Source organism: Xenopus laevis, chromosome 7S (genome assembly GCF_017654675.1).
Source record: "Xenopus laevis strain J_2021 chromosome 7S, Xenopus_laevis_v10.1, whole genome shotgun sequence".
Lineage (NCBI taxonomy): Eukaryota > Metazoa > Chordata > Amphibia > Anura > Pipidae > Xenopus > Xenopus laevis.
This window is the reverse complement of record NC_054384.1, coordinates 86558649-86578998: the sequence shown is the minus strand read 5'-3', so window position 1 is coordinate 86578998 and position 20350 is coordinate 86558649. Positions and strand designations below refer to the sequence as shown.

Here is a 20350-nt window from a genome sequence, read left to right as displayed (position 1 = left end):
GCCCAGTGCTATTAGTCTAGCTGTGTTGGGGAGTGGGACTGGTGTGCTGCTCCTCCTAGTAGTTCACCACTACCAGCACCAACCAGAGTCAAAATTGTTACAAAGTATCTTATTTGCACCTGTTAGCTGTTCTGAGCTCTTTGCCAAAAGCTAATTAAGTTAGCTGTTCAGTTCAGAGAAAAGAGGGACTTTCCAGTACAAAAGAGGGACAGGGGGTTGAGTGGTCAAAAGAGGGACAGTTGGGAGGTATGCAAGTGCCACCTAGCTGTGTGAGCTTTTTCACATTCTGTCTAAATAAAAATAATAATTCTGTGTCCGTAAACATCACCTGAGTGATACAGCAGCAATAATATATTGTAATATATAATATCCGTATCCACTACTGTATACGTTGCCCTTGCAGGCATTGTTTGCCCAGTCTTTAACCAAGTGCCACCTCGCTGTGTGAGCTTTTTCACATTCCGTGTCCAGAAACATCACCTGAGTGACGTAGTGTGATTTCTGCCCTTTACAGCACAAAACGCAGCGCTGTGTCAACAATGTATTTTTCAGATACATTTTTGCCCTTGATCCCCCTCTGGCATGCCACTGTCCAGGTCGTTGCACCCTTTAAACAACTTTAAAATCATTTTTCTGGCCAGAAATGTCTTTTCTAGCTTTTAAAATTCGCCTTCCAATTGAAGTCTATGGGGTTCGCGACGTTCGCGAACCGTTCGCATTTTTGACGCAAGTTCGCGAATATGTTCGCGAACATTTTTTCCGCCGTTCGCTACATCCCTAATCCTGTTGAAATAAACAAAAACTGGTTTGCCTTTTGATAAATATGCCCCAAAGAGTTGCACATGAATAAGGATATATTGCTGGTTAAAAGAAGACTTAAAGGAACAGTAAATAAAAGTGTCTATTAAAATATATTATACTGTTGCTCTGTGGTGGTAAATCTGGTATGTTTGCTTCAGAAACTCTTCTATAGTTTATAGAAATATGATGCTGTGCAGCCATGAGGGTAGCCATTCAAAGTTGAAAAAGTAGAAAAGACACAATATAGACAACAGATAATCTTTGTAGTATACAATGGGATTCTTCAGAACTTATCTTTTATCTACTGTGTATCCAGTGCTTGAATGACTACACAGTAGCTTGCTTAAATAAACTATCATAGTCTTTCTGAAGCAAGCACACCAGCTGTACCAGTGCAGGACAACATTATATTATATTGCCATTCCTTTAAAACGCTTGAATTTTTTTATGTTACTGTTGCTTTAAAACCTTGTCAAAATCACAAAAAACAGCATCCAGTGAATGCACCAAGGGCATCCAGTAAAAAATAAATGCAAGAATGGCTAATATGGCCAAAAGGCTGTGCTAAAGAAGTTATAAATCAGTGACTTGAATCCTGTTATACTTTCAGTTTATCACACCTGCCTGCACACACACACTAGTGCATATTTTGAATGCAGCAGTCAGACGAGAATAAATGAACTGCACCGTGTTTTAACTTGTTGCTGAAAGGTTTTTCATTGTACATTGATTAAAATGGAATTAAAATGGAATTGTAGTTTTTTTAGTCTTGCATCAATACTTCCCAGATGTTTTTTTTTTTTTTCAAAACTGAATATAAATCTAGTTCTGTGGATTCAAAAGCTAAGCTAAAGGTCTGTGTTGAAAGGATGACAATAAACTCTATCGACTGTTTTCACATTGCACAAAAGCCCGGACAGAGAATAGGCTCTTAGATTTATTGTCAAGTTGAGCCATCACTATAAATTTGATCAGGAGCGACTCTGATTGTTTATCTTTCAGGCAGAGGCACACACTGAATTGCGTGCATACAAATTCCTGCTTGTGCTCAGGAGGCATACAAAAGGTTCCTATTCTGTTATAGCAGTGCAATCAATAGAGCCACTTATTTCTATGCATGTTTTGTAGTTATAAATGTTATACAATGATCAGTTATTAGGAAGCTTTGATCAATTTTTGAGTGCAAGATTCTGTTAGCAGGGAAACAGTTGCAGGCAGTCAGAAGAGAACAAGAAGGTAGGTAGGGTAACTACATAGATTGTGCAGCAGTTTTGCAGCCACCACCACCTTTGGCACATTGTCCACCACTAAGTTATATATTACAAAATATTGGAACTGCCAGCATTTAAAGGGGTAGTTCAACTTTATGTTAACATAACTTTATAGTTATATAGTTATAGCTTCTTCTAACTCTTTCCAGCTTTGAAATGGGGGTCACTGACCCCCATTTATAAAACAAATGCTGTGAAAAGGTCCCCATAGACGCAAAGTTCTTTAGTTGGTGAAAGAAAGATTTCGGTGCAATCCGACCAATCCGTCAAATTATCGTGAGGTTCGTGGGAATGGAATGATCGTGCATCTTACGATTTTTCGTCCGACATCTGTCGGCCAGGTTAAAAAAATGTATCGGTCCCAGTGCAATCTATCTATGTTTGCAGGGCCAAGCAGGCAGCTACCCTCAGTTTTCCTGGCAATATCGCTTGAAATGGTCTTTTTAGTTGATGGATAAATCGTACATTTAAACGATCGTTTCGAGTTAATCGTGGTCTCACGTTAATGAAAAGATCTTTTAAAAATCTTTACATCTATAGCCAGCTTAAGCTACAAATTTATTGTTATTGCAACTTTATTCTTTACTCACCTTTCTATTCAGGCCCTCTCCTGTTCACATTCCAGTCTCTCATTCAAATCAATGCATGGTTGCTAAGATACTTGGATCCTAGCAAAGAGACTGCTGAAATTGGAAAAATGAAAAATGCTGCTGAATAAAAAGCTAAATAACGCAAACGCCAAAAATTATAAAAAATGAAAACCAGCTGCAAATTGTCTCAGAATATCATTCTCTACATCATACTGAAAGTTCATTTAAAAGGTGAACAGCCCCTTTAACTGCAAAATGGAAAACCACAGCCTGCCATAGTCACTATAAACCATGGGTCCCCAACCTTTTCTTACCCATGAGCCACATTCAAATGTAAAAAAATTTTAACAGTGGAAACAATTTTAAGTGGTGTCAAATATGGACTGGGATTTTGGTACTGGTAGCCCCTATGTGGACTACCAGCTTGCAGGAGGTTCTGTTTGGCAGTACACCCGTTTTGAGGCCACTGAGAGAGAAGGGAATGGTAAGCAACATGTTGCTCGTGAGTCACTGGTTGGGGATCACTCCTATAAACCATGTACTACTGAAATTAACTGGAAATAGTCATGGTCCAATGCCTAGTTGCAGTGTTTCCCATTGCACTCCGAAGAATGTTGCCCATAGGGATTTTGTGAAAGCAACAACAATCAGAAGACTTGGGTCTATATTAATTTTACTGGTGGTCAGTAGCAATGTTTCCTGTTGTGTAGGATATGAGCAAAAACAATATATATGTTTTATAGCTTTTTAGAGACTGTAAAGATATAGGGGCAAATTCACTAACCTCCAAAAATTCGCCAGCGACGGCTTTGCTCACATCGCAACACTTCACCATGCGTAGATTCGCCAGGACAAAGCTAATTAACTAAAATTCGAAGTTGCGTCCAGGGCGCAGAACGCTGGCGAAGTAGCGCTAGTGTTACTGCGGCAAGCGAAGTGAAGTTGCGCTAGCATTAATTTGCATATGGCGGGAAGTTAAAGTTGCATGGACGTATATGTTTCAGCAAATACATTACACTACACAAGCCCAGGAAACCTTAATAGAATAAAATAGAGTTGTTATATTGCCCTACACATGAGCCCAGTGTATAGTTTATGTGTTATGTATGTTAGGAAATGTAGGGGGGAAGCCGGGTACCCCAGAAAAAATTTACGATCTTTTGCAGCCTATCACCTAGAAAAAATTTTAACTATTTTTTGAGGAAGTCCTATCTACTCTATTGTACTTTGCCTGGTCTGAGGTGGTGAAGGCAAGTCTGGCGCAAGAGGTAACGTTCAGTAAAATCCGCATTTGCGTAGTTACATCCATTCGCCAGAGCGCAACTTCGCCAGGCACAAGGGAGCGAATTACCGCTAGAGTCTATCTCCTTCACTAGCGAAGTTACGTCAGTGACCGTTAGTAAATCGGCGAAGTAACTAAATGATGTCACGCTGGCGAATTTTCGCTAACGTTAGTCACTTCGCCCTTTAGAAAATCTGCCCCAAAGTGTAGCAGGTGCAAAACACACTGGGTACATTTGGGCAAGGTCTAAGAATATACTTGTTTGGGAACACTCACTTTACTTTGTATTAATATGCAATCTAATGCATTGATTAGTATTTTCTGGTTACTGCTATTTGTATCACAACCACCAGTGCAAATTGAGAACTCAGCTTAGAAGGAACACTGGTCTGTTTGGTAGGTCAAGCATTATAGCTGTAGCTCAATAAAACTGTGCTCATGTAACACAAACTTTTGTGTAGCGAGGAATGAAGGGTATCTCTTCTGCACATTGCTTCCAAGGCTATATATTTAAGAAAACACTGTAGGGAAAATCCAATTAGTATTTAATGAAGGTATAGTATAACTTGCCAAAACAATGGTTCTAAAAATACTTAATGCCTACAAAGGTGCCCTATGATATCAGTGTAGGATTCCCCAGAAAGCATTGATCTCCTTTCAGCCCAGGAGCACAGGGGAGGCCCAGATGACAGTCTCATTAATAGAGTATCACAAATCATAAGAAATATCACAAATCATAATCAACAAAAACCCCTATACCATCTAACTCATGGTGGATTTCTTTTAGAATACCCAATCCTTTGGTGCTTGGTGCATTCTGACCAGTATATTGCGCTTTTCCTAGTACCTCTGGAGAAGATTTTGGAAAATATATAAAAAGTGTCATAGAATGATTTTAATCCAATATAAGGAAAAATAAAAATGTAAACGTGGTTAACATAGGTATGCCTCTGAGGAAGTCACAGATGAAAAGCGTAAGGCTAAGTGATGTCACAGGAGAGCGCCCAACTTTTTTTGTAAGGAATAAAATGTTTTACACTATTGCTGCTGCACATTACTCCACAGCCGGCACCAGAGAGGAGGTTGCAATTTTGGGTCAACAATTCAATATGCAAGTTATAAAAGAACATGTTTGTGAGTACCCATCTGCAAAAAAACAAGATTTATTAAGGGAAGTGAATCCCATTTTTCTCTTCTCTAATGGTGGCAGTGCAACTCTAAGGGCTCTTACTGACGAGCGGTTGAAGCTGCGCTCCCCTGTGTTCCGTTTTTCAGAGTTCAGCTGCATGGGAGCGCAGGAATAGACGCATTTAGCTTTTTTCAATGGGGCTGTACTCACACAGCGCGTGTAGGCGCTGAGCGCAGGTTGAGATGCAACATGCTGCATTTTTCCTGCAATCGGCGCCTACACGCGCCTGTGTGAGTACAGACCCATTGAAAAAAGCTAAATGCGTCTATTCCTGCGCTCCCATGCAGCTGAACGCAGAAAAACGGAACACAGGGCAGCGCAGCTACAACCGCTCGTCAGTAAGAGCCCTAAGGGGTCTAATACACCTGGTGTACTTAATAAACCTCATAGAGCACTATATGGGGTGTCATATACTAAACAATATTACCCTATATTAGTTCTTTGTTCTTGTGCCTTTTGGCGCTGGCTTTGTTTTTAGATATTACTGGTTGGACTTGAAGGGATACAAGTGTAAAGCCGGCCAAGGAGTGTAAACTTATCCAAAACCTCATGCTTCATGTTTTTTAACCTTTTGCATTGGATATTGGGTATAATTTTTACATAATTTGTATACTCAATGTAGACACCCATAATTGTACTGGGTAATATGTTGGCACTTTATGATAATATGTGATGATAATAATAAAAACTGATTCTATTACATTCTACACCTATTTTATTAAAACTTAGTATTCAATCAATTACATTTATATAAAAATATACAAATAACTTATTTTACAGGAAAAGTAAAGGTTTAATCACAAATGTTAAGGTGGCCATAGATGCAAAGATCCGCTCGTTTGGCAACATCGCTAAACGAGCGGATCTTTCCCCGATATGCCATTAACGAGCATGGCTATGTCGGAGGTAATCTGATTGTTTGGCCGTATGGGCTCCAGCGGGATCGGTGGGGTCAAAATCAAACCTGACCGATCGACCAAACGACCGATTTCCGCCGGATGAAAGCTGTTGGCACTCTCCACACACGATCCGAAAATCGTACGAATCATCAATTCGTACGATAAGATCTGTGTGTCTATGGCCGGCTTTAGGCACAGGAAGGATCCTCAATATGCCCCAGAGTGAAAAACATAAAAACGGTTTTCACTGCACTTGCACATTTGGCCCAGGTCCGCAGTAATGATCCAATGAAGCATAAGTAGATTGCAATGGTGGAACTATAGCAGTACCCCAGACCTCTGCAGTTTAATCAGGAGCATTGACCTGGGATCTCAGGTAAGTGATTTTTATTACTGGGGGTGCCTGATATTTGGCACCCAGCCAGCAATCAGATTAAGTTAAGGTTTACTACACATGCCTGCAAGTTTTCAAGCTATTCCCACCAACACCAAGATCTTATAGTTATTTGGGATAAATATGTGCAGTGCGTAAAGGGTTCCTATTAGCTGCCATTCAGGTATTTGAATCAGTAAGCCATGTTTTTAATTATTTGAATAAAATTACCATAGCAGAGATTCACTTATCTTTCCTCATGACTAAACTAAAAGGATAACAAATGTCCCATGCAGTATTGTAGCATAACACAGAATTTTCATTTACAAATAAGACCTGATGGCAGAGTCCCTTTAAAGTTCTGGAAGGAACACAAACCTTTATATAAATATTTATGAATGTTACCCAATACTGTATCACACACAGTGGAAACAGCATGTGCTTCAGCTATAGTTTTCATTTAAGTAGTGGGAAGAATAAGAAATAGTCATTGAAGCAAAGCTAGAAAACAACAGTGTCTAAAAACAGCATCATCAGCACCATTCCCAACTCATCTGGCCAAGTGGTGCACAGAGCAGGTCCTTCTCTGGCATAATAAGAACCAAAGGCTTTTGATCATTAAAAATAAGAAACCTATGGGTTGAGAGCAAAAATTGCTAAAAAGTGAAAATTAAAACATATCTAAAATATTTACATTTGAAAATATTAATCAACAGTTAATTGTTTATCTTAACAATAATTGATGGGTCCCTACCTAGGACAACCCGGTTCTAAGTGGGGTGAAGGTCCAATAGATAACAAAAAGTCAACAAAGTGGCATCTGAATACTACTTTGTTGACTTTTAGCAAACAATTTAGGGCTTTAGGATTTTTTTTATCTATTGGATCTTCACCCCACTCAGAACCGGGTTGTCCTAGGTAGGGACCCATCAATTATTATTAAGATACACAATAAACAGTTTATCAATGGCATGACCACCCTCCAGTGCTACTGTCTCCTGTCACCCTCTGTAGGGTCTTGGGTAGTGATCCCCAACCAGTAGCTTGTGAGCAACATGTTGTTCTCCCACCCCTTGGATGTTGCTCCCAGTGGCCTCAAAGCAGGTGCTTATTTTTGAATTCCAGGCTTGGAGGCAAGGTTTGGTTTCATAAAAACAGATGCATTGCCAAACAGAGCCTCGATGTTGGTTGACAATCCACATGGGCTACCAAATGGCCAATCACAGCACTTATTTAGCACTCTAAGAACATTTTTTATACTAGCGTTGCTCCCAAACTCCTTTTACTTTTGAATGTTGCTCACGGGTTCATGTTGGTGATCCCTGGCCTAGGGGTTGGCAGGTGACATCCATGATTGATGCAGAAGGTACAATTCGCAACTGCTTCCAATCCTTTTTGTCAGGCAGGTCACAAAAGATCTGGAATACACTTATCAATACACTTATCAACATCATTCCCATTACCTTATGGGGTTCAACAGGGCTCAATCTTATCACCAATACTATTTGCTATATATATGCTCCCACTTGGAAATATCATCTACATTTTGAGCCAAGTGGATTTCTAATGGTGGCTCTGAAGAGAGTAGTAAAACTTTCTGTTTATAGAATAATGCCACCGCACAAGTACTATATCTATATCCTACGTACCCTGAGTTTGTCAGCTTTGTTTGTGTCACATGGCAAATAAGATTTTGATGATTTATAAACAGTGATTTATTTACAGCGAATCTCACGAAACGCGAATTTTGATGCCCGTGTCAATTCGCATCAATTTTGACGCTGGCATTAAAGTCAATGTGCGTCCGAATAACATTGACGTACAACGTTTTTCACGCGAGTGACTAATCCACCACGCGTCCAAATTTATTCGCCAATGGTGAAACGCGGAAATTCACGGACAACGGCATGCTGCAAACAAATGCAAATGACATACTTTATTATTTTAGTGTTAAATATATATCCCCCCCCCCAAATATCAATGTCCCTTCCTGGTTTATGGGAAGTGTATTGAAATTACTAGAACATATTTATTCTCACTGTTAATTACTATACTTTACTGTTTGTGATTAGGCCTTGTAGAGCACTGCAAATATTTGCGGTGCTATATAAATATATACACTACAGGTATGAGACCTGTTATCCAGAATGCTTGGGACCTGGGGTATTCTGGATAAGGGATCTTTCCATAATTTGGTTCTCCATACTTTTAGGGGCACATTTACTAAGGGTCGAAGTGAATTCGAAGTGAATTTTCGAATTTAAAAACTTCAAATTTCGAAATAATTTTTGGGTACTTCGACCATCGAATTGGCCAAATTCGACTTAGACTCGAATTGAAAATACTTTGACTATTCGTCCATTCGAAAATCGAAGTACTGTCTCTTTAAAAAACCTCGACACTTGGCCACCTTAAACCTGCCGAATTGCTATGTTAGCCTATGGGGACCTCCTGGAACCTATAGCCAACATTTGGCTAAGTTTTTAGAAGTCAAAGGTTTTTTTTTTTGAAAATCGTTCGATCGATCGATTAAATCGTTCGAATCAAAGGATTTAATCGTTCGACCATATGATTTTACTTCGATCGCATATGGCCATATTCGAACAAAAAAAACGATCGTACTACTGCAATTCAATGGTCGAATTTCAAAGTTTTTTCACTTCGAAATCCGACCCTTAGTAAATGTGCCCCAAAGTCTACTAAAAAATCAACACTTTAAATAAACCCAACAGTGTTTGTATTGCTACCAATAAGGAATAATATATTAGTTGGGATCAAATACAAGGTACTGTTTTATTAATAAACCAAAAAAGGGAATCATTTTTAAAATATTGAATTATATTATTAAAATGGAGTCTATGGGAGATGATCTACCCATAATTCGGCGCTTTCTGGATAATGGGTTTCCGGATAACAGATCCTATACCTGTACAACATATGCAGATGCTGGGGACAAAAGCTCAATGTAAGAACAGTATCAGTCTGATCAAAACTCACGTCCCATTGTTATATATGTCCTACAATATAAAGTCATACTATATTTTTGTTCTCCTAGCACCTATGAACCCCAGTAAAGAAATGGGGCACTAATGACAAAGATGCAAAGACTCCATTCATATGTATTGGTTACTTCTTATTAATTTACTACAGGGCACCCTCCTGTGGGCATTACCATAGAGACCACAAACAATGCAGTCTGGAACACAAGCGCTTGTTATCATTGACTGTCACTGGCTAACCTGATTAAGAATTAACAAGAAAGGCCTGTAAACTATGCAGCATGAACTTACAGGATAGGAACGATCAAGTTTAAAGTGCATTTGCTTCCATTTGGTTACAAACACCCACTTGAGCTAAATGCCATTGTCGGCAGCCCTCATTACCAAAGGTTAAATCAAATTTTAATGTAAAGAATTTGAGCACTTTGCAATTACTCTACTAGATTCTATTGTAAAGATTCAAATGTTGTATTAAAGCATACAATATTTTATAAGGATCATGTTGTATGTTTATTATTATCTTTAAACTGTAAAATAAATCATTTAAAAAGCTTAAAAAAAGCTGCAAGGGGTTGTTCACATTTACATATAGGGGGTTATTTACTAAACTCCGAATGCAAAAATCACGCAAAAATTCATATTTTTTTTTTTTTTATAAAATCGGACTTTTTCGGAATTTATTAAACCCCAAGGACGGAAAAGTCATTATCAGAAAATCCGGCATCTCAGACCTGTCGAGGTTGCATATAAGTCAATGGGAGAAGTCCCAATGATTTTTTGATGTGCGCTAGGTTCCGGGCAATACCTCGAAGTTTTCTGGTGAAAATTACGTAAAAATCGGATGAAAAAGTCTGAAAAATTCGCGAAAATGAGATTTCTTTTCCCGCAAAGCAAATTTTCGGGAAAATGTAATAACAAATAAGCGTAAAAAACACGAGTGGATTTGATCGGAGTTTGTAGCAGAAAATATTGAGATAAATGCAGACTCTTAGGGGGTTATTTATTAAAGTCAGAATGCCAAAAACTCGAAAAAAATTCTAGGTTTTTGTTACTGCGCGAGTTTCCATGTATTTCCACCTCTGTAAAAAAAAATTGATAGCGCTAAATACCAAAAAAAATGAAAATTTCATATTTTTCATAATATATGAATTTATACCAAAATATATTTAATTCAACGGATGAAAATCCAACTGGTTTGGAAAGCCTCATGTCTCTCGAACGTGCCAATAGCAGATATGTATAGTTTTAGGGAGATTTAGGACTTCTGTACTGCAAAAACTCCCTGAAGTATAGAACTGAATTTTGAAAGCATGAAGGCAGACTTTAGATTCCAAGGCCAAAAAATCCTGTAAACAGTAGGTTTACCCCAGAAAACCATATATTTTTGAAAAGTACACATTCTGCTGATTATAAAATGGGTAACTACCGTATGTCTCTCTACTCCTAACTACCAAACAAGCTTGTCTGAACGTAGCGGTTTTTATAAAAATGTATCAAAATTCTGAAAAATCAGGGGGTTTTTTTTGCTGCTCTGCATTTCCCACAATGTATTAGGTACCAAGAAAAATAACCCTGCATATGATTGCCAGGGGTCCACTGAACAGTTTGTGCATATGTTTACCAAAGTATCTGGCATTTAGAGGCCCCAAAATGAAGTTAATGCATACAAATAGTCCTGTGGGTCACTTCAGCTAATGAAAAATCAACACATTGACTGCATTTTTTGTGGGGTAAAAACACAGAAATATATGTTTACCCCCCAAAACCATATAATTTTTTTAAAAGTACACATTCTACCGAATCTAAAATGGGTACCTATGCCTTTCTGCTCCAAACTACTGAGTAGCATGGCTTTCCCAAAATTGGCGGTTTTTGGAAATTTGAAAATTGCCTCAAAGCTTCAACTTTCCAGCATTGTTTCATTACTAGCATAAAGCATCCTAAATATGAATGCCAGGGGTGTACTAAACAGTTTGATGCCCAATATGCATAGATTTACCAAACTATGTGGCATACAGAGATCCCCAAATCCAAATAGTGCATTTGATTTCTCACGAATGACACTCTGGCTACTACAATATAAGCACACGGTATGTGTATTATGTGCGATGAGACCCCCTAATAGTATGGAGACCCTAAAAAAACCATATATTTACCAAAAGTACACATTCTGAAGGATCTAAACCAGGTAATTACATCTTTATACTGCAAACTACCAAACCACAAAGCTATGCTAAACATAACTATTTTTTTGAAATTTTGGAAAATAGCCACAAAGCTTGCATTTTACCCCATTATATACCCCACATTTTGTAACGTACCAGCAAAAGGCATCCTAAATATGAACGCCAGGGGTCTACTGAACAATTTGATGCCAGATATGAAAAGATTTACCAAATTAGGTGGCATACAGAGACCCCCAAATGAAAATAGTACATATGAAATTTTCACGTATGACAATCTGGCTACAATATAAGCACCCAGTATGTGTATTATGTGTCATGAGACCTCCTAACAGTATGGAGACCCTAAAAAAACATATATTTTATGAAAGTACACATTCTGACAAATCTGAAACGGGTAAATACATCTCTATTTTTTGTTAAATCACACATAGTCATAATGTTTTCTATTTCTGTGGGGCACTGGAACTTAACATTACAATTCAAGCGCAGGATTAACCCCTGTAAATATTTTCTTCGGGCCAGCGAAGGTTAATAAAAAACCTTGCTGTAGTCTGCAATTTATTTGTGCTACTAATTAGTTAATCCCCAAACAGCATTACAGATAGGCCTATAGCTAAATCTGCATACTCTACTATTCACATATTTTGCCAATGATAATATATATAGTTAACCTGAAAAACTGCAGCAGGACCTGTGTAATACAACAGTAGAGACACCAAATTCGTCATTATGATTTGAGTCCACTAATGTAGTAGTAGATAGTCTGCAACATCTCTTTTCCTAGTGGAGATCTTGCAAATTCTATTCTGGGCAAAAGACAGGGGAATCACTCCAAAAGAGCAAAGGAATCTCTGAATACCAGAAATGGAAGCCTTGATCCAAGATATAACTGTTAAATCACCTTTTTCATCACTAGCCAGCAATCTGCTGAGAAATAAGAATTGTAGAAGGCCTAGAATATAATTTGCACAAGTAGTTTTTCCACAGCCAGACTAAACCACTTTGAATGCCAGTTAGCAGCCAATAGTTTCCCCAGACAGGCTTTTTAGAGACCAGGCACCAGGATTTTTTACTCTTACAATGGTAAGTACAGGTATGAGATCTGTTATCCGGAAACCCGTGATCCAGAAAGCTCTGAATTAAGGAAAGTTGGTCTCCCATAGACTTCATTTTAGCCAAATAATCCAAATTTCCTTTTTCCCTTTAATAAATAAAACAGTACCTTGTAGTTGATCCAAACAAAGATATAATTAATCCTTATTGGAAGCAAAAACAATGATTTTCTAGTAGACGTATGGTATGAAGATCCAAATTATGGAAAGATCCGTTATCTGGTAACCCCCAGGTCCCGAGCATTCTGGATAACAGGTCCCATACCTGTATAATGTGAGACAACTATACTAAATAATAATAATAGAAAACTATACTAAACTGAGGTCTAGGGAGGATTCCTCTTATAAATGTTATCTGTAATTGATGGGGGCAGTTCCAGATTTTGATTCTGCATACATGCTTTTATATCTGACCAACTATACAGCATGACTTTAGCCGAGTCCTCCTTTGGCGGCTCAGTGTCTGATTACACTGTTATACCCAAAGACAAGGAATGTCCAACCACAGGACACCCTGACTCCTTGCAAACTGCTTTTTATATGTTTTTTTAAACAACCCTTATGTTTCTCAGAATTCACAGAAAGACACATAACTACAGCTAGGGGACCTATTATCAAGAATGTTTGGGACCTGGGGTTTTCAAAACAAGGGATCTTTCCATAATTAGGATCTCCATATATTAAGGGGGTTACTTATTGAAGTCCGAATGCAAAAAATGTGAGGGGTTTTTTTTACAATAAAATCTGAATTTTTAGTGGAAAAAAAACCTCAAATTTTTCAGATTTATTATACCCCAAAGATGGAAAAAGTCAGAATCTGAAAATCCTCCATCTCAGACCTGCCGAGGTTGTATATAAGTCCAGAGCCGGGACGCATGTGCAAAATGAAGCTCGAGGGACGGGTGCGAGAAACGACTATCGAGGCGCGTGCAAGAAACAACTATAAAGGGGCGCGTGTGCGAAAGGAAACGTGAGGGGCGCGTGCGCGAAAGGACGCTCGCAGGGGCGCATGCCTGAAAGGATGATTACGGGGCGCGTGTGCGAAAGGACAGTCATGGGATGTGTGCGCGTAAGGACGCGTGCCCGAAAGGACACCCGCGCGAAAGGACGCTTGTGGGTCGCATGCGTGGAAGGACGCTTATGGGGCGCATGCGCGAAATGCCGCACGCTCGTCACGTGCGCATATAGACGCACACACGTGTGAATCGATGCCTGAATAGACGAGACAGTCGGGGAGAGACGGGACCAGACATGGGGTAGGCGTCAGAGGAGGTACATGCCTGGCGCCCCCCGAGCTTTTGCAGCCCTAGGCACATGCCTACCCCTTGTTCCGGCCCTGTATAAGTCAATGGGAGAGGTCCCTATCCTATTTGGAAGTCCGACTATTTCCAACTAGTTTGCTCTGACTTTTTTCAATTAAATTATCAGACAAATTCAGATTTTTTTAAATTACCCCCTTAAAATAACCCCAATAGGATTGGTTTGCCTCTAATAAGAATGAATTATATCTCAGTTGGGATCAAGTACAGTATAAGGTACTGTTTTATCATTACAGAGAAAATCACTTGAAAATCTGAATTATTTCAATAAAATGGAGTCTATGGGAGTCTGACTTCCCGTAATTCTGAGCTTTCTTGATTGGATTGCATGCCTGTATTGAATTCTGAATATTATAGTAACAAATAATAAGTGATTAAGTGATAAGTAAAAAAAGTATGAAAGTTACATTTCACCTATAGACACAGTCTATAAATGCATATACCCTAATGATAAGGTGAGATCAAACAAAGAAATGGAAAAACACAGGAATATAATGAGGACTCCTTACAATCAGAAATAAACAGCAGCACATAGATATTGACATGAAATAAAATGAAACACTGGCCTATTGAGTACTTAATTGTAGGTGACAGCTAATAAAGGTGGAATTTCAATAGTTTGTAACAGAAACTATCATCACAGGCACACAAGGCTTTGTGAGGAGAGATCTCACCCATGCTTCAATAATTCATGCGATTCCTTAACTAAAAGGGCAGATGACTAGTGCAAAAGTAAATGCAGGGGAAGCATGGAATGGAATGCTCCAAACATGGGAGGGAGGTAATTAAAGGAAATCCAAGTCTGAAACAAGAGCTTTTCATAAACCTCCTCAAAAACATCCTCACGCCTCAAATTGAGGTGTATCTTTACAGTATCTGGCAAGCAATAATTGCCAGATATTTGTTAGAATGGAATATTAATTATGACATATTTGAATATTTATCTTAGGGATGTCCAACCAACAGCACTTCAGCTTTTGTAGACGACCATCTGGGGCAGATGTCCCTTAGCCTGGGACCCCCAGCTTGTATATATTTATGAATGAATATTTTTATTTATATAGCACCACTTATGCATGAAGAATTGTACGGCAGAACAGTAAATTAATAGAACAAACAGGGGGTTAATAATACAAAGTACGATAATACAAATCAATACAAAGTACAGTCAAAATAAAGCTTAGTGTCAAAGAAAAAAGAGGATAGAGGTACCTGCCCAGTAGAGCTTACAATCTAAATGATTCCTCTATCCCGCTTTTATATACCAGTTGTGTCGTATATTAAAGTATAAAAAGAAATATTATTTAATGAAAACCAAACAGTATTTTTTTTATTTTCCCTTTATACCCCATTTTATTAATTATCCTAGCAAGAATTGGAAAGTTATAATTGTCTGTGAATTAAGCCTGTGTTTCATTAATAGAGATATAAAATATAGTTTAGGCTTGTACTATTAGGAACAGAAAGGCATGAGGCCACAGACAGCCTAGCAACATGAGTGGGGTTATATGTCAAATATCTAGCCCACAGGTACTTATTTAAACATTCATGTGCACTGAACAGCTGGACTGACCAAAAGTTGACTGGCATATATGAGGGTGTGCCTGTGCAGGGCCACCATCAGAAATCACGGGCCCCCGTACAACAACATTTTCTGGGCCCCCTGGTCCCCGCCCTCCAAGCCCCACCACAGATCACACACACAAGTTGTGAAAAAGGCATTTGCGGTCAGGCCCCCCTACATGTTAAAAAAAATCAATGGTGGACAGGGCCCCCCTATAAGATGTGACTAAAATAAAAGTTTTTTTACAAACATTGGTGGCCATTGGTAACCTTAGCTTAGAGGATGTGGTTCAGCCAGACAATCTAAGATGGCAGCCTCCAAGAATTTGATTTAGCAGAAATGATTATAAACTCGTTAGAATTGAATCAGTGCAGCCCTGATAATTATATTTTTAATTAAAAAAATAAATGAATATGAATAAAAGGAGACAAAGCAATTCAAATTAAACAGAAACCCTCCAAGGTGGAACATAAATTAATATTAGCTCTAAATATTTTTTTTTATTCATAAAAAGCGGGTTTAAATATTAAGATTAGAGTAACCTGCTCAACAAGTATATTGTATATTACTACAATAGCTAATGATCAACCCCTACCCCAACTCAAATTAGCCAATGTTTTAGCACCAATGAAATAAAACTGCAGGCAAAAACCTACATATATGGAATCGTATTCTTACTTTGGGCAGTACTCTAACAGTTGCTGCAATGTAGGTAGATCTCCTTTGGCCGCTGCATAATGCACAGGTAGTGCCCCAGTGTCTGTCGGGACCATCGCATCATTGGTCCCAAAGCGCAATAACCAATTGGTAATTTCATGGTGGCCGAACCTGGCTGCTAAATGCAGAATAGTGGCACCGGAATTGTCCTTATCCTGTAAGGGAAATACAGAAGACTAGTGTTAAATGTCAGCTCCAGCCATACACTAAATAACAAGTATCTTTCATTTTGAAGTCAATATTACAGGGAGTTCAAGTTGGCTCCACACAACTCAACATTTTGGCTAATTTAATAAGCCCAATAGAAAATGGCACCCTGCAATCAGATCATTCTGTATCCACCTCTATGTAAACACTCAGCAATGACTTCAACTGAGAGAATGAGCCCATGGAACAGCCTTCAGTCTGTGACTCTCTAAAGAGAACTCCCAGCATCCACTTTCTGCCAGTCCTTGAATTTAAAAGGGACCCGTCACCCTAAAAAATAATTCTAAATCCTGTTTTATGATGTTAGTCAAGCAAAATAAACTTCACTTACACTATATACATGATTTCAAGCTTGTTTCTTTTAGTCTTGTAAATCACAATTAAATCAAACCGGCAGCAGCCATTTTGTGGACACATATTAAGGGAAGCTAAAATCTTGCCAAAATCTTGTTTATGCACCAAAATAAGGCACCCTACTGCTCATGCCCGTGCACTGGCTACAAAATTAAACGTTGGAGACATAGGTCGGTAATGTAAGGAGGTATTACAGAATGGAAAGTGAAAGTAATTGCCTGCCCCGCCTCTATGCCTAAGGCATAGAGGAGGAGCAGGCAATTTATGATTTACAGCTGAGAGTTTTAAACGAGTTTATAACCAGTATGATTGTTTTAATAAAAAAAAAATAATTTGGGTTTCATGATTCATTTTAAAAGGACTGTAATTATACAGATTTCCATGTGTGGCTGATAGGTTCCCTTTAAGTATTAGGGAACAGTTATTAACTGTTAATATAAATATAATAATAATATTATTTTATATTTTATAATTTTCTTTCATTAAGCGAATGTTTAATTTTGCCTAATTTATACAATTGGCTCTGTAAACTGCCAAATAAAAATAAGGAAGCAAAGCTGGAAACCTTCCAAGAACCTGCTGGTATAATGCAGTGAGAACTATATACTACAGAACACAGATCGCGGGCCAGGATGATTTCTAGTTTTTCAACACAAATAGCAGCATCCAACAAGAGCCAAGCGCTGATAGTTGAACTGCCCCAAAGCTAGTGATACACAGATGCCTGCACCTAAATATAATGAGCCCTTGGGAAAGATAATATTATAATTTAGAATATAAGCCATGTCATCAACATAAGCACACACACCATGGCTGCACCCCCACCAAATACTGTATATCTTCACCCTCTGTGATGCTGCATTTCTAAATGAAATTATAATTAATTATTCTATAATCATTTTATTAAATTAGTCCTAATTAAAGGGTCCCCCCCGTCACCCAAAAAAATTATTCAAAATCCTATTTTATCAGATTAGTCAAGGATAATGAACTTTAATTACACTATATAAATTATTTGAATCTTGTTTCCTTCAGTCTGGGATTTCATAATTATAGCAAGCAGGCAGCAGCCATTTTGTGGACACTGTTATTAAGACAAGCCTTGTATCATCTCAGAATCTTGTTTGTGCACCAGAATGGGGGACCTGATGTCCATCCCCATGCCCTGGCCACACAGTTATATGGTAAAGAGAACTGAGGGAATGTGTGGGGAGCAGTGACATATAAGAAGTGCTGAATTGAAAGTGAAAGTAATTGCCTGCCCCGCCTCTATGCCACAGGCATAGAGGAGGGGCAGACAATATTTGATTGACAGCTAAGATTTTTAAATGAGCTTACAACAGCTATGAATGCTTTAATAAAAAATAGAAATTGGATTTCATGTTTAATTTGAAAAGGACTTTTATTATACAGATTTTTGTGCCTGGGTGACAGGTCCACTTTAAAAAAGACCAAAATGATTTTCTGGCCTAGATTATCAAGATTTAGGTTGTCTAGAACAGGGGTGCCCAAAATGTACATCAGAATCTACCAGTAGACCTTTAGCTGGTGATGAGTAGATCTCAAGACACTGTCAACAAATAGCTTGTCTAAATCAACCTCCTGTTTCATGCTTTTCATTCAGATATTTACCGGTATTGTGTTTCGGTCACATAAATAGTTGTTTGTTTAATATAGCAATATATATTTTCCCATTAATATTTTCGATGGAACGGAGTGCAAACAATGCTTTTATGAATGTAGATCATGATGGGACATCATCAATAAAAGTAGACCTCACATTAGTAAAGTATAGACACTCCAGGTCTAGACCCACTGGGAGCCAGCCAAAGATTGTTATACCTTGTCATCTAAAGTTATAAACAACATATAAACTTTGGGTTATATTAGCCTGTAGTCTCTCCCAGCATTCACATATCATTTGTTAAGGTTAGGAAAGCAGGGTACTGAACTGCTACCCGATTGCTTTGTATACAAAATGGGGAATTCACAGCTTTTGGCTGTTGTTTCTCCTACTATGTGTAAATGAATGTGTCGCAGTGGGACCTAGCTTTTACTATGGAGTGCTGTTCTTAGATCTACCAGGCAGCTGTTATCTGGTTACCTTTCTATTGTTCTGTTGTTAGGTTGCTGGGGAGGAAAGAGAGGTGGTTGATATCACTCGAACTTGCAGTACAGCAGTAAAGAGTGACTGAAGTAGGGATGCACCGAATCCACTTTTTTGGATTCGGCCGAACCCCCGAATCCGTCGTGAAAGATTCGTCCGAATACCGAACCGAATCCTAATTTGCATATGCAAATTAGGGGTGGGGAAAACATTTTTTACTTCCTTGTTTTGTGACAAAAAGTCACGCAATTTCCCTCCCACCCCTAATTTGCATATGAAAATTAGGATTCGGTTCGGCCAGGCAGAAGGATTCGGCCGAATCCGAATCCTGCTGAAAAAGGCCGAATCCTGGATTCAGTGCATCCTTAGACTGAAGCTTATCAGAGCACAGGTCACATGGCTGGGCGCAGCTGGAAAACTGACAATATGTCTATTCAATATTAAATATGACAGATTTCAAAATTAAATATAAAAAAATATGTATGCTCTTTTGAGAAACAGATTTCAGCGCAGAATTCTGCTGGAGCAGCACTATTAACTGATGTGTTTCTGAAAAAATTACAGTATTCTTTTAACTCTACTAAAAATCATTTAAACACTAAATAAACCCAATAGGTTTGTTTTGCCTCCAAGGTTTCATTATATCTTAGTTAATGTTTTATTATTACAGAAAAAAAGAAAATAATTTTTCAAAAGTTGAATTATTAGATTAAAATGGAGTCTATGGGAGATGGCCTTCATATAATTTGGAGCTTTTTGGATAATGGGTTTCAGGATAATGGATCCCAAACCTGTAGTATAAATGGGGCACAGTCGACTCCAATTGCTCAGACAAAGCAGCAGACATCCCCAACATAATGTAAATATAACACTAAAAGCATCCGCAAGGGATTAGCTTTGACCCTTTCTGTTTCTTATTTCTTTTAATGTACTCCTCCCCCAATTAAACTTTTCTGGTCCCGAGTTGGTACTAACACAAGTGTTTCATCACAAACCAAGACACATTGCACAAATATTAACTCAGAGATAACATATCTGTACATGACAATTACATTGTAAACAATGCTGTTCCTTTAATGTGTTTGTTGCTGAATGCTCCACATACGCCAAGTCATACAGTGTATACTGTTTCCTCTGTATAGAGTTTAACTATATTATATTTCAATGTGGCACAAAGGCTGTCATCTCTACTGCCTGAATCTACACCCTGCACCTTACTCTCAGCCTACAGGAAAGCAAAGGTCTAAAAGATCATAGCATTTTGTGTTACCATCCCCATGTGTAAAGGCAACACCAAACCTATACTACATCATATTTGGCATATTAACGTATATACATATATATGTGGTTTCACATGGGTTGGCATTTGTGAACTAATTG

The 20350-nt window shown here is 38.3% G+C and overlaps 1 protein-coding gene across 1 annotated transcript in view; it reads right to left on the bottom strand.

The window, feature by feature from the left end:
- Positions 1-20350, bottom strand: part of LOC108697689 (espin) — a 125576-nt gene that overhangs the window by 97519 nt on the left and 7707 nt on the right. The window contains exon 2 of the mRNA XM_018227966.2: positions 16264-16457. Coding sequence (XP_018083455.1) covers positions 16264-16457 — 194 coding nt within the window. The remainder of the gene's footprint in view (positions 1-16263; positions 16458-20350) is intronic.